We start from the raw sequence: 15,145 nt of genomic DNA on the forward strand, positions 1-15,145 counted from the left end.
TATAACCATAGTCCGTTTGCCAAAATGGAAACATTAACATTAGTAAAATATCGTTAACTACGCTACGGACTTTGTTAGGATTTTCCCAGTTCTTCCACAAATGTCCTTTTCCTGTTCCAGGACCCCCTCTGGGTCCCACGTGGCATTCAGTCGAAGTCATTTCCTTCAGCCCCTCTAGTCCATGACACTGAGTCTTGCCTTGTTTTTCGTGACCTGGACAGTTTTGAAGAACATTCCTCAGGGATTTTGTAGAATGCCCCTCAATGTGGGCTTGTCTGGTGTTTTTCTTTCTTTCTTTTTTTTTTTTTTAAAGTTTACTTATTTTTGACAAAGAGAGAGAGAGAGAGAGAGCATGAGCAGGGGAGGGGCAGAGAGAGGGAATCACAGAATACGAAGCAGGCTCCAGGCTCTGAGCTGTCAGCACAGAGCCTGATGCGGGACTTGAACTCACGGACCGCGAGATCATGAGCTGAGCCGAAGTCAGACGTTCAACCGACTGAGCCACCCAGGCGCCCCATTGTCTGATGTTTTTCTAACGATGAGACCAGGGTTGCGGTTTTTGTGAGAAAAGAGCACAAGGGTGAGGCGCCCCTTACATCAGATCAGGGAATACCTGATATCCACATGATTTATCACTGCTGGTGTTAAGGTAAGGGAGCTTGATTTCTCCAGGGTAAAGTAGTGTTCTCCCTTCTGCACTCCACTGCGTAGACGTCTCCACATTCCAGGGGAGGGGGGCTAAGTTGCACCCATTGAAGGAGGGGGAGCTACATGTGCTCTTACAACCTGATTTTAAATGGCAGGACATTTCATTTCATGGGTCTGCTGTCACTTACTTAGCCAGTACCCTCATGTCGTGTGTTCCTGCTGCTTTCAGTTTTTCCTTTTACAAACAAAGCTGCAAAGGACAAGCTGCGGCTCAACCTCAGATCCAACAAATATTTTTCAAGCAACTTCTCTGTAACAGGCAGCACACACCCTGGCGAACGGTATCTGTGCCCCTCTTTCGTTTCCTTGGAATAAATTCACGGGTTGGCACTCCCGGGTCAAAAGATAAGCACAGTTTTAAGGCTTTTGATAAGTATCACTAAACAAACCTCCAGGAAAGTTGTACTAGTCTACTGTCTGGATTGACATTTTTTTCTTTTGGAAGCTTTATTTTTTCATATTACAAAAATAAGTCATGTTTTTATGAGATAACTGGAAATTACTTACTGGACATTTGATGATATTAAAGAATTATTTTTTTAGGTGTGATAAAGGTATTGTGGCTACTTTTTAAAAGTAGTTATCTTTGGGGCGCCTAGGTGGCTCAGTCAGTTAAGCGGCTGACTTTGGCTCAGGTCGTGATCTTGCGGTCCGTGAGTTCGAGCCCCGCGTCGGGCTCTGTGCTGACCGCTCAGAGCCTGGAGCCTGTTTCGGATTCTGTGTCTCCCTCTCTCTCTGCCCCTCCCCCGTTCATGCTCTGTCTCTCTCTGTCTCAAAAATAAATAAACATTAAAAAAAGTTTAAAAAATAAATAAAAAATAAAAATAGTTATCTATTAGAGGCACATGTTGAAGTATTTATGGAAGGAATGATATTAGTTGGGGATTTGCTTCAATATAACATAGGAGAGGAGAAGTGGATGGGGTTTTACCAGAAATGGGACTTGTCTTGAATTGATTGTTGAAGCTGGGTGATTGGCAGGCTGACCTTCAAAGTACAATTCTCTCTACCTGAGTAAAAAGCCGAAAGTTTGTTTAAAAAGTTTTTACAGGGGCACCGGGGTGGTTCAGTCAGTGAAGCGTCCTACTCCTGCTCAAGTCATGATCTCACGGTTCATGGGTTCAAGCCCCGCGTCGGCTCTGTGCTGACAGCTCAGAGCCTGGAGCCTGCTTCACATTCTGTGTCTCCCTCTCTCTCTCTCTGCCCCTCCCCTGCCTGCACTGTCTCTCTCTCTCTCACTCATTCTCAAAAATAAATGAACATTAAAAAATGTTTAAGAAAAGTTTTTACATACTATAGAAATCGAGAGCTTAGGTGAGAGTCGCCATTCTTTTATCTCCCATGATTAATTACAACAGTTTGGTGTATGTGCTTCTAGACCTTTCCTATGCAAATACTGACCGTATATTGCAGATACATATATACTTAAAACAGGAATGAGCTACCACTGTATACACCATTTACCCACTAGGGTTCAAGCTTCATATTTTGCAGACGGTTGGCAGCTTCAAAACTCTCTCGTTCTTTAATAGCTTGGTGGCACTCCCCTGGATCAAAGAACCATAATTTATTTATCTGATCCTTTCATGGCAGATAGCTGGCACATCTCCAGGTCTCTGCTCTTAAGAACAATGATGCAGTGAACAACATCCTTGAATGTAACGTATCTTTGTGTATCTGTGTGAGTAATTCTACAACCTACCTTTCCAGAAGTGGAATCAGGTCAAAGGATATGTATATTTCAAATCTTAACAGAATGGCTACATGGCCCTTGTGGTCGACTTTGTATGTTCAGTGTGTGACATTCTCTTCCGGCACATATCTGAGGATTATTGTCATTTGGTGCCTGCGGTAGAAAGCAACATAGAGTCCCAGCCGGAAGGGGTCTCCAAGATCTTCGGACCTTGCTTCCATAGTGGCCACTTGAGCCTCCTCATCCGTAAACTGAGAATAATACTAATCCCAGGTGGCCATCAGGGAAGGGCTAGGAGGCTTTTCTCAAAGCTGCACTGTACCTGCATTTTATTTTTTTTTTCAACTTTTTTTTTTTTTTTGGGGGGGGACAGAGAGAGACAGAGCATGAACGGGGGAGGGGCAGAGAGAGAGGGAGACACAGAATCGGAAACAGGCTCCAGGCTCTGAGCCATCAGCCCAGAGCCTGACGCGGGGCTCGAACTCACGGACCGTGAGATCGTGACCTGGCTGAAGTCGGACGCTTAACCGGCTGCGCCACCCAGGCGCCCCTGTACCTGCATTTTAATTAAAGTATATGTTCATTTGGGGTGGCTTTGGGGAGACTGGGGGCAGTCTCCCCAAAGGGGGCAGGGTACAAAGACCCCTATTAGGCACCACTTGTCACTGCCAGAGCTAACTTCAAAGGGTGATGGTTGGGCTTCGTGAGGTTATATGTGATGGATTCCCAGCACCCCCAGCACAGAGCCCAGCACACTGTCAGTGTTCCACGATCACGAATTCCCTGACAGGGGCTAGACGAAGGCCGGGACCAGGGAGACTATTTTGAGAGACTGGCCAGTACGGGGAGGCTCAAGTGATAGGAAAAGAGGGGAGCCAAGAAAGATGGCCAGACCTGGCCGAATACTAGTCATTGTAAATAAAGTTTTATTGGAACACAGCCATATTCATTCATTTATGTATTATCTATGAATGCCTCCATGTGACAATGGCAGGGTAGAGTAGTTGCAACAGAGACCGTATCGCCTGCAAAGCCTAAAACATTTACTCCCTGGCTCTTTACAGAAAAAAATTTGCCAACATAGGGTTGTGGGCATAATAATAAATGCTGATAGTTTTGAAGCGCTTACTATGCTTCAGGTACCGTTCTGAACATGTCACGTATATGAATTTATTTAGTCCTCATAGTAACCCTATGACGTAGACGCTATTTGTGGGAGGTAGTCTCAGAGCTGGCCCCCCGCGAACCACATCTCCTGGGATTCACGCCCTTGTGTGGTCCACTCCCACAAGTCTGGGGCAGCCTTGTGCTAATAGAATGCAGACGCAGCGTGCCAATGCCAACCTAGTCTTTGAGACGACCGGTAGCTTCTGCTCCTCCCTCGTGGAACACTTTGGGGAACCCTGAGGTGCCACTGAAGAGACAAGGGGAAAGGCCATGGGGGAGAGAGGAGGCTCGGAGACTGGAAGAAGAGGGAGTGGTCCAGATGGCCCGCTTTGGGGTTACGGTCAAGCCCTCAGAGGACCCAGGCCTGGTCACCATCTGACTGTACTTGCATGAAACTTCCCAGGCAAGACCAGCAGAACAGTGAGAGGCAATGAAACAGTGGTTAAGCCACCCGTTCTGTAGGGATGGGGTGGTTTTATGTAGCAACACCCACCTGAGACATGACGTCTACTGGGACTATCCCAGGTCTGTCTGACCTCAAAGCCTTTTCCTCTTCACGCTCCCTTAACCAGTGGTCCTCGCCCCCTCATGGACACTGGAATCCCTGCAGAGCTTTTCCAGAATACCTGGGAATGAAGGCTCAGAGTAGGTATTTTTTAAATCCTGCAGGATTTGGGAAACATGGCCCCATCCACTGTTTCCAAAACTTGCCTAAAGACAAGAAATGCCTGGCACCTTTATTTAAAAAACAGATTCCTGACCTCCAACAGATACACTGATTCAGACTTTCCATGGGAAGGCCCTGGTAAGCTGCAGAGTTAACATGTTATCCCAGGTAAACCTTATTATCAACTTTAGAAGAAAAAGGGAGAGAGAAGAGAGAGCTCCCAGGTTGGAAGGGCTGTTCGCCATTTTCCTGTTGAGTTAAACGTGACACTTATACCAAAAGCACAGCTGTCCCCCCTTGGGTGTTCCCAACAGAAATAAAGGCATGCGTGAGGATGTCCCTAAAAGCTTTATTCATAATGTCCCAAACTGGAAACATCCCTGGTGGCCACGCACAGGAGCACGGCTAGGTGAACTATAGTTTAGCCACACCGTGGACTCTGCGGTTGGCAGTGAAAAAGCATGAGGTACTGACACACGCCACAACACGGATGAATCTCGCAGACCTACTGTTGAGTGTGAAAAGCCAGACACACAGAGTACAGATTCTACTTGTACACAGTTCAAGGACAGACCAGACTAACCTACAGCGATAGAGATCAAATAGTGGTTACTTCTATGTTTGTGCCTGTGTGTGGGGGAGGTTCTAGAGCTTGATTGGAGGGTGGATGTGTGTGTGTGTGTGTGTGTGTGTATGTGTGAGTGTGTGTGTGTGTGTGTGTGTGTGTGAGAGAGAGAGAGAGAGAGAGTTCTGCTCCCTCCTAAGATGCCATGCACATAGCAGGACTTCCTTGCACTTGGGGCCCACTTGAGAGGCCTTTGCTTGCCTGTTCCTTTGTTTATTGCTTATTTGAAATATACATTATACATTGAGATATATACAATAAAGTGAGCAAATCTTAAGTGTACAGCCCAATGAACATTTTACATTGAGTATTTGGCCTTGTGCAAAGTGCTCTTCTAGACTCCTGGAAATGGAAGCTAAGGCTATATAAGACACAGAGCCTGTTTGTGTGAGTTTTATAGTCTGCTGTGGGACATACGACAATACAAGCCAGAAGAGTAAGTTTTCATTCATTCACTCGGCATGTGCTTTGTGAGCACCTACTATGTGCCAGGCACTGAAGCCAGCACAGGAAATGCGGCAGTGACCAAGATCCGGCCCTGCAGTCATAGTCTAGTCGAGTTTTGGACAGCAGCACAATGAAAGGTTAAATATGCTTATTCCAACTCTTAAATATTTCCCAAGTTCATTCTGATCTTCTCTCACTGACCCTGTCTTAGTTCAGGCTCCTACCATCTCTACTTTCTGGGCTATTTTTTTAAAATATATTTTTTTAAATGTTTATTATTTATTTTTGAGAGAGAGAGAGCACACATGCACAAGCAGGAAAGGGACAGAAAGAGAGAGGGAGACACGGAATCTGAAGCAGGCTTCAGGCTCTGAGCTGTCAGTACAGAGCCTGACATGGGGCTCGAACTCACAAATTGTGAGATCATGACCTGAGTCCAAGTCAGACAACCGAGTGAGCCACCCAGGCTGGGTGGTGGCTCTGGGCTGTTATAGCAGTTTCCTTGTAAGCTGTGTTTCTAGTCTTCTGCCTCTGATTTATTCTCCGGGCCAACAGCCCTTATTCAAGTGCTCAATCTAAAAAATTCAGTTAACGGTTCGCTGTGTGGGCTTGAATCCTCACTTAGAGGGTCTGTAGTGTGATCACAGGCAAATTCCTTAAATGCCCTGAGCCTTACGTGTGTTTTCTGTAAAATGGAGATAAAATAATAATAACGATAACCAAACAACAACAACACCCCCTACCTCCCTGAGGAGGTTGAGCTTTAACGTATCATTACAGGTATTCATACATCAGGTGCCAACCCTTCGCTCTCACTGCTTGTCCCTCCTGCTTCTCTGCACTGCCCAGTAATGTCGAGGTGCTTCTATATACGGATACACCCTTTGCTTTCAAGTCCCTGAGCTCACGGTGCTCCTTCTGTCTGGAATGCCTTCACTCTACCTTCTCCTGGCTGAGTATTCCTGGGCTCAGGACTCAGCCCAGGCACTGCCTCCTCCAAGTAGCCCTCCCTGAAGCTGCATACAGAGCTGAGTGCTCTTGTCTGGACCCCTACAACACCCTAGATTGAATTTGTCTGTCTCCTGTTTCTATTTGAGCTCCTTCCAGGCAGGCCTGAATCAAAGGTTTTTTTATACCCCCAGCTGTGGACCCTTCCTGTTCAAGGCAGGTGCTGGATGTGTCCACTGACTTGAGCAGAGCATGCCAAGCATTTTCTTAAGGCAAGTGGCCTTTGAGTTTGCCTTGAGGCATGGATAGGACTTTTAAGAATTATTTTAAAACAAAGTGTACATGCGCACATTACCAAATCCGAGGGGAACAAAAAGGCTTACAGTGAAAATTAAAAGTAGGTCACCTCTCAACCACCCAGCACCCCTCCCCAGAGGCCATCATTGGTATCAGTTTCTGAGTATTCTCTGCAGGCAAGAATGGTCTGTCTCCTCTCCTACGCGTGCACTTTTTTATTTTGCAAAAATTTAAACCAGCAGAAAAGTTATAAGGATAGTGCAATAAACACTCTTTGCCTAGATTCACCAATTAACATTTGGCCACATTATGCAAAATATTGCACAAGCATTATATCATGTAATGCTCACAACAACCATATAATCACGCCAATTTTGTGGATGAGGTAACTGAGGCAGCAGGCAGGTGAAGACACTTGCCCAAGGCCACAGAGCTAGAGAGGGGTGGAGCTGGGCTTCCCCCTTAGGCTGCCACAGGACTTTGATCCACCTCCCTTCAGTTTGCTTTGGAGGAAAGCATTTTCTCACACTAAGTTGAAATCCACCTCCCTGGGATATTCACCAGATGATCAGTGGAAAAGTACACAGCTCTGGAAGCATTTGCTACTTCTCCTAAAACCTTCTCATTCCCTAAGCAACAGCTGCTGTCGCTGCTGTTAACACATGCTTCAATGTCACCTCCTCTGTGAGGGCTGAGTTAGCTCACCCCACTGTTTAAAGACTCCCGTGGTCAACTTCTGGCTGCCAGCAGGATGACATTTACACTCCCGAGCTTGGGATCCAAGGCCCAAGCCCTTGGGTGATCTGGCCTTGTGAATCCCTTTCGCCTCTTCTGTCCTGCTCCTTCTTCCTCTAACCTCCACCTCCAGCCGCTCTCAACCTCTCACCATCTGCTCAAATTTCCCCTCCTCCTTGAAGCCACCCCTAATTCCCCAAAGAGCGCACATCTGCTTCTTTGGGTCCCTGGATCTTCTGCCTGTGCCTCCTTTAGTCTTCTCCCAGGAGGTCTTTTGGCCATGAGGCTGGACAGTGTAGGATTGGAGTAACAATTTGGCCCCCTGGCAGAGCGACCCTGCACAAATTACTTCAGGCGTCTGAGCCTTAATTTCCTCAAACACATAATGGGGGAAAGAATGCCTAGCTCAGTACCTGGCATAGAGTCAGCCTTCACTAATCTCCCATAATAGAACTGACAGCTCTTCAAGGCTGACATCTTCTCTTAGTCATCCCTTGAAACTCTACCTCCTATTTCTTAACTTCTCTGAGCCTCAGCTTCCTCATACGTAAAATGGGGATGATGATGGAGAGGCTGTGAAACTTTAATGAGCTAGCGCATATCAAGCACTCGGGACAGTAGCTCCTATGGATAATGCTAACTACGGCGCAGAGGGCGGGGAGGGGGCTGGCACACAGTAGGTGTCAAATTAATCCGCTCAGAGCTGGGCTCGGGTGTCCAGAAAGGGCGCGGAAAGACGAGGTTGGAAGCGAGAGGTTTGCAGAACCAGCCGGGAGGTCGGCTCCGCCCCTTCCCCCGCGAGCCCCCGCCCCAGCCCGTGCAGCTGTCAGGACCCAGCCAGCTCCGGCGCCAGTCCACCAAACCTGAACGTCCCATCCCGGCGCCCCCACCTTCCTTCGCCTACACAAGTTACCTTGCGCCCGGCTACCCTTTGTCCCCGCCTCCGATTTCCATTGGCCGAGGGTTTTCTTTGTTAGCTGGAGCGCTCCCCTCCCATTGGCCGGAGGCGCTGCCGATCGCGTGGAGGGCGTGGCCCCTCCCCGCGCGCTGCCCCTATCGCTCCCTCCTCCCCCGCCCGCCCGCCCGCGCGCCCACCAGCCTGCCCCGCCCCGGGAGTGCGCGAGGCGCTCCGCTACCATTTGCTGCGGCCGCTGGGCGCCGAGGGCAGCTGTGGCGGCGGGGACCGACCCCGGGGACCGGCAACTACCCGGCGCCTGGGAGGCGGGCCGGAGCGCGGGGAGGCAGCGGGCCCGGGAGGCCGCGTCCATGGGCCCGCGGAGGCCGGGCGGCGGCTGTGCGGGCGGGCGGCGGGGACTGCGAGCTCTTTAAGGGCCCGGGCGCGGGGCTCGGCGCCGAGGTGCCCCGGCGCGCCGTGCAGCGCAGCGCCGTCGTGCGAGGAGAGGCCCCGCTCGCGTCCCGGGGCCCGCGAGGCCGCCCTGACCGCCGGGGGCGCGCGCTCCGGCCGCGGCCGGGCCTGCGTCCGCGGCCCGGCTGTGAGGCGGCTGGCCGGCGGGGGCATGCCTCGGCGCCCGCGCTGAGCCCGGCTTGAGCCCGCCGTGCATGGTGCCGCCGCCAGCCCGCCGCCGTCCGCCGTCCGCCGCGGAGCGCGCGCCGGGCCGGGCCGGGCCGCCGGGCCTGTGCCGCCGCCGCGCCGACCATGTCGGCGGCCAAGGAGAACCCGTGTAGGAAATTCCAGGCCAACATCTTCAACAAGAGCAAGTGTCAGAACTGCTTTAAGCCCCGCGAGTCTCATCTGCTCAACGACGAGGACTTGACGCAGGTGAGCGGGTGGGGGGTCCCGGGGTCGACCGCGAGGCGGAGACCCGGGCCCCGCGCTGGGCGGCCCCCAGACCCCCGGCGGCCCCCTTGGGCTGGAAGTTTCCGGGGGCGCAGTCGCCCCGCTAGGTGCTGCAGGCAGTCGGCCGAGGCGGGCGAGAGTGGCTCGCAGGGGGCGCTGGCCGCCTCCCCCCAGTTCTGACGCCGGTGAGACCACCATCCTTCTCTGGAAAGGAGAGCGGACGTTGCCCAGTTCCCGAGGCAGGCGGGGGTGGGGGTCTGAAGGATCCTGGAGAAAATAAAAACGGAGCAGAGAGAATGTACATGAGTCCTGGGGAGGGTGGTGAAGATGGAGATGGGGGGGGGGAGGGAGCGGGAAGTGTATTGATAGAGCCGGGACAAAGGGAAAATCCTCAAGTATGCCGAAAAATAACATCCTTTCCCGTTCCCATAGCCCTGCCGTGTGATTCATGCTTTTTGGGTGACTCAAAAATGCCTGGTTTTTCTTAGGAGGAACAAAGCGCTTGGGGATTGCTTGCTGCTTCGCAGTACCCCCCATAGAGTCTGTTTTAGGATCCGACTTTGACTTCTGCACCCAGAGAGGCCAGGGGAGCAGGACGGTCAGGGTGGACTGTGGGCTTCCCTCCTGTCAGACCCAGCTTGTCCGTTTTCTGAATCATTGTCACTGTCAGTGATGGGAGAGAGGTGAATGGTCCTCAAGTCTGAGGAGGAGGGTCTTGGCGCTTGAACTTGAACTAGAGGGCTTTTTGTTGATGGGAGAGCTGGGGGCTCCTCTCCCCACCCTTTTCTCCCAGCTCTCTTGGTCGCTTGGCTAGGGATGGGGAGACCTGCGTGCCTTCGGCAAAGTCCGTTCACTTCTCACGGCCTTGTCTGCCATATGAGGGCTGTGGACTAGTTCATCGGCTTCCAAACCTGCATCAGAGTCACATTCTAAAAATACAGAGTCGTGGAGCCCCATTCCTGGAATGATCTAGGAGATGAAGGAATTTGTGTCGTAACAGCTCCCTAAGAAGTTGGGCTGCAGTCCCCACTGGCCTTTGGGTACCCCTGCCCTGGTTGCTCCTCTCTGAGCTCCCAGTGTACCAGAGAATCCTCAGGATCCCCAGGATTCTTTGGAGTACTTGGAGGTCTTTGGGCCAAGCAGATTCCTTGGATTTCCTGATCAAGCCCTGTCTGCATCCCCTTGGGCTGTATCTGTGGCCCCTTTTTGCCTCTCCCCCAGTCTCAGTCCTCTTCAGAGCTTTCTCTCATCCCCCGAATGAGGCCAGGGGACCTCCCTTCACATTCCGGTCCGGTGTGACCTAGTTGTAGCCACTCCTTTTGCAGAAGAACCCCTTAGATGGAAAACATTGCTTTGAAGTGTACGGCCTGGCTGTTTTTAATGCTACTTAAGTACTCACAGGGTTTGACTTGTTTACATGGCAGACCAGAGTGGGGTGGCGGGGCCGGGGTTATGGCCTGAGACATGGTGTCTTTCTCTGAGAGCAGAATCCCAACAGCCAGAAAAGACTCCTTTCATCCAAAACGAAAAGCTTAACCAAACACTCATGGCTGCAAAGTCATAGATTTTTAGGATAGAAGGGCCAGGTCAGTTTGGGAAGAGTAGAACTCAGCTTCCTGGTAAGATGTTCAGGGGTGGGCTTTTAAGGGTGACTCCCGTCTTCTCAACTGGATGCCGTTTTTGGGGGGAAGCAGTTGATGGGGTGATGATGGACTCGGACCAGGAGTCAGGAGACCTTTCTTCTGTCTTCGCTGTCACTTTCAGCTGTGTGACCTTGAATAAGTTCTTTTGTCTCTGTATAGTTTCCTTTTCTAAAATTTGGGAGTAGGGATCCCTGGCTTACCTCTCTCACCCTATGAAAAGCAAAGAATGGTATCTTATTAAACTCTTAACAATTAAATAAACAAAAATCACCTACGGAATAGTACACCTGGATTTAGGAATTTTACGGGTTTGGCAAGGGTTGTTCTGAGAGAGTTTTCTGGTTATTCCAGGCAACTCCCAAAATTGGTAGATTGGATGTTTACACCTCATAAGGACTGTTTTCTGGTTCTGAAGCTTAGAGAAACTAGAATAGGATCTGCATATCTGAATTGAATCTGTTAAATTCTTTTTTTTTTTAATTCTGTTGATTATTAATTGGATCAAGAGAGAGTGTTGCATATTTGGAGTACTTTACTCTTCAACTGTATTCACGGTTCAGTTGTGGATTTTAAAACAGGCCTGAGTCCTCCAGGGCACAACTGGGATGGTAGTTTCTGAAATAATGAGTGGGGTTATTTGTGCAGGGAGAGATTAGGCCAGCCTTCCACCTCCTGGGATCTTTCAGGAAGAAACTGCTCTTGAAAAGAGAAGGAGGGAGACGCAGGGCTGTTGCCAGCAGCGTTAGCTGCTGCTCTCTGCATCCGGCCTCCCCCAGCCTTACTCTCATCCTCTTGGCTCCATTAGAAAACCTCAGCCAATTGGTTCCCATCAGTCTCCCCCAAGGCCCTGCTTCCTGCTGCCCCTCCCTGCCCTCGCTTATTTTAGACCTTCAAGGCTGGAAGATAGATCAGTGATCACTGTGGCCACCCCCCTTTTTAAGGCATTTAGCCTTCAGTCCCGTGTGTTTCTCTATATGCATATGGACTTGAATACACAGTTAAAACCTTTATTTAACCTAAATGATATATGTATTTAAACTATATATGTATTTGTTCAGGAACATTTTTTTTTTTTTTTTTTGCTGCTTAATGATGTGTCTTACAGCTCTTTTCATGGTGTGACATACAAATACACCAAAATTATTTTGCATATTACGCCATCAGGGATGTGCCATAGTTTAACCATTCCCTTATTGATGGACAGCAAGGTTACTTCTGGGTTTGTTACAGCCTGTGAATGCTTCAGCAAACAGTTTTCTAAATGCTTTTGGGTGTGTGTGCGTGCACGAATGCAAGTATTCCTCTGGGGGCAGATAGCTAAAAATAGAATGGCTGGGTTGACATCAAGCACATTGAATTTTTTTTACAGATATTACTAAATTGCCTTCCAAAAAAGGCTGTGTCATACCATTGCCAGGATTGGAAGTTATCAAAACGATTTAGTTCTTTAATAATTTCCCTAATTACCTGTGAGGTTAAGGCTCTTTTTATAACATTTATTACATGTGTTTTGTTTCTTATGTTGCCTGCCCATTCATATGTTTTTCTCTTGGGTCAATTTCCCCGCCTTCTCCTCCTCCCCCAAACTGGTTTGTAGGAGCTTTCTGTATATATCCTAGGTCAGGGGTCCATGGACTCCCTCTCTAGAAGGCCAGATAGTTAATATTTTAGCAGTGTGGGCCATATGATCTTTGTAGCGACTACACAACTTTGTCATTGTAGGGCAAAAGCCGCAGTGCAAGGCCACTTTAGACAATACGTAAACTAACTGGGGGTATCGATGTTTCTAATAAAACTGTATTTACAAAGTTACAAATACAGGCAGCTGGAAGGATTTGGCCTATAAACTATAGTTTGCTGCCCCCTCCTCTAGATGTTAATCTGAACCTGTCATATATTGCAGGTATTTTCTCCCTGCATTTCTCTTTTTCTCTTTTTTAAGTGATAGTTTTAAATATGAATGCAGTTAAATTTCCGTGTTTCCTTTTTAGCTTGTAGTTTTAATCTCATGCTTATGAAGGTCTTGTTTTCAAGATGATAAAGTCTCAGATACTTGTACTTCCCCTGTAGTTATTTTTATGCATAACTTTCTAATCCATCAGACTTGTGTTTTAGGAAAATAATTTTGGCCTAAAGCAGAAGCTCTAAAAGACTGTCTTGAATCATCCAGGTAAATTACAGTAAAGGTCTTCTCCAGGTCCGTGTTGGCCAGGATGGAAGGAGCCATCAGACACTAGGGACAGGATATTATTGGAGGTTGATTGGAGGTGGGGATTGAGAAGACCTGGGTGGATAACAGTACCTTTTACAAAGGTTGAGAATAACAGACTGAGAGTAGATTTGTGGGGTGGGGAGGAAACAAAATTAATACGTAAATTTGACCTCATGGGGATGGAGGTCCGGTTTGGTTCTTAGGTGCAATCACCCACTCAGGCAAGTAGGTGATTCGATGAGTGGTGTGGGCTGGGTAGGAATTCTGGAGTCCGGGGAGTGAGTGCAGTCAGTCACTCAGGAAGCCACTTAGAGTAAAACAAGGGAAGCAGGTGGGGAAAGGAGGTGAATCACAGGGGTTGGTGGTCAGTGGGACCAGTAGGTCTGGAGCCCAGGGTTCTTGGCTTCTAGATCCCCTTCCCAGCCTTAGTGTGGGTTTCTGGGGTTGGTGGTGGCTCTTGACCTGACGTGATGTCTCGTTCTCCTACCGACTTGTACGATTTTAAGCGTGCCTTTTGTGGAAGGAGTCCTGCATCTGAACTTAAGTTCTAGTTGCCTCTACTGCTGTTTTGTTGTGGGACCTTGGCTGGGTTGTTTTCTCTCCTTGGGCCTCGATTTTCCCGTCCGGAGAATGAGGAGGTTGGTCTTGGTCTCCGCTAGGCCCCTTCCAGCCCTCCTGCGTCTCCTCTCAGCCCTCTTGGTCTCATGGTGCCCCTCACTGTGCTGCCCTCCACTGCCAGGGGTGCTGAGGGCTTGGGGTGGGAGTCCCAGACACAGGTGGGCATGCCAGGACTTGGTCTCCGTAAATCATGATTTCCCTTTATTCCTGTGACATTCTTAGAAGTTCTAGGGCCCAGGGGCGCCTGGGTGGCTCAGTCGGTTAAGCGTCCGGCTTTGGCTCAGGTCATGATCTCGCGGTCTGTGGGTTTGAGCCCCGCATCAGGCTCTGTGCTGACAGCTCAGAGCCTGGAGCCTGTTTCAGATTCTATGTCTCCCTCTTCCTCTGACCCTCCCCTGTTCATGCTCTCTCTCTGTCTCAAAAATAAATAAATGTTAAAAAAAAAAAAAAAAAGACAAAAAAAAAAAAAACAAAACCTAGGGCATGGAACTTCTTTATTTCACTTAACATTTGTCTCATAAGCAACGGGGAGCTTTCATGCTCATCCTTTTCAGAAGATTTATCATTTACGTGCACATTGGTAGAGTGTTTGGCAGGGGGTATGTAAAAATCCCAGACCTTACAAACGGCCAACAAACACAGGAAAAGATGGTCAGTGTTATTAGTTATTATGGAAGTGCAAATCAAAACCACAGTGAGGTATTACTGCACCCCCACTAGGATGGCTGTATGAAAAAAGGGATGTTAGTAAGTGTTGGTGTGGATGTGGAGAAATTAGAACCTCATGCATTGCTCATGGGAATGGAGAACGGTGCGACCATTGTGGAAAATAGTTCGGCATTCCCTCAAAAGACTTACCATATGACCCAGTGATTCCACTCCTAAGTATATCCAAAATAACCGGGAACAAGTATTGAAACAAATACGTTCATGCGTACGTCTGCGATAGCGCTACTCATAACAGCCAAAGGTAGCAGCAACCCGGATTTCCATCAGTGGGTGAATGGGTAAACAGATTTTGGTATATCCAGATCATGGGCTATTCAGTTATAAAAATGGGACGAAGTACTGACCATGCTGCGATCTGACTGACTGTCGAAAATGTGTTCCATGAAAGAACCAGGCGCAAAGATACCACACGGTTCCGTTTACGTGAAATGTCCAGAATAGGTAAATACGTGGAAAGGGAAGGCACATTAGTGGTTGCCGGAGTCCTGGGGGAAGGGGGAGAGAGGAGTGCCTGCAGATGGGATTGGGGTTCTCTTTGTGGGAGGTGATGAAATGTTTTAGAATTAGATAGAGATACTGTTTGCCTAACATTGTGAATGTACTGAATGTCACTGACTCGTTCACTTTGAAATGGTTAATTTTATGTTATGTGGCTTTTACCTTCATTTTTAAAACTGAATGTGCAAGGATAACACACGCACATGCGTATCCCAAACCTGCCCTCTGCTCCTTGTGTCACTGGAGTGCATATCTGATTGTGTTTAGGGTCTAGACCTGGGGATTAAACAACTCTTTCTTAAAGGGCCAGATAGTAAAAGCTTTAGGGTTTGTAGGCCAATAGGCAAAATCGAGGAGTTT

The 15,145-nt window shown here is 48.8% G+C and overlaps 1 protein-coding gene across 3 annotated transcripts in view; it reads left to right on the top strand.

Annotated features, from left to right (window-relative positions):
* Window positions 1-8,920: 8,920 nt before the first annotated feature.
* The window catches only part of MPRIP (myosin phosphatase Rho interacting protein), a 147,824-nt gene continuing 141,599 nt past the window's right edge, over window positions 8,921-15,145 (top strand). For all 3 annotated transcript variants that reach the window (XM_047089688.1, XM_047089686.1, XM_047089687.1), the window contains exon 1: window positions 8,921-9,067. In XM_047089688.1, coding sequence (XP_046945644.1) covers window positions 8,945-9,067 — 123 coding nt within the window. In that variant the 5' untranslated portion in view covers window positions 8,921-8,944. The remainder of the gene's footprint in view (window positions 9,068-15,145) is intronic.

The sequence above is a fragment of the Lynx rufus genome, unplaced genomic scaffold (genome assembly GCF_022079265.1).
Source record: "Lynx rufus isolate CCGP_SWC_20201006 ecotype Redwood Valley unplaced genomic scaffold, mLynRuf1.p SCAF_28, whole genome shotgun sequence".
In the NCBI taxonomy this organism is placed as follows: domain Eukaryota; kingdom Metazoa; phylum Chordata; class Mammalia; order Carnivora; family Felidae; genus Lynx; species Lynx rufus.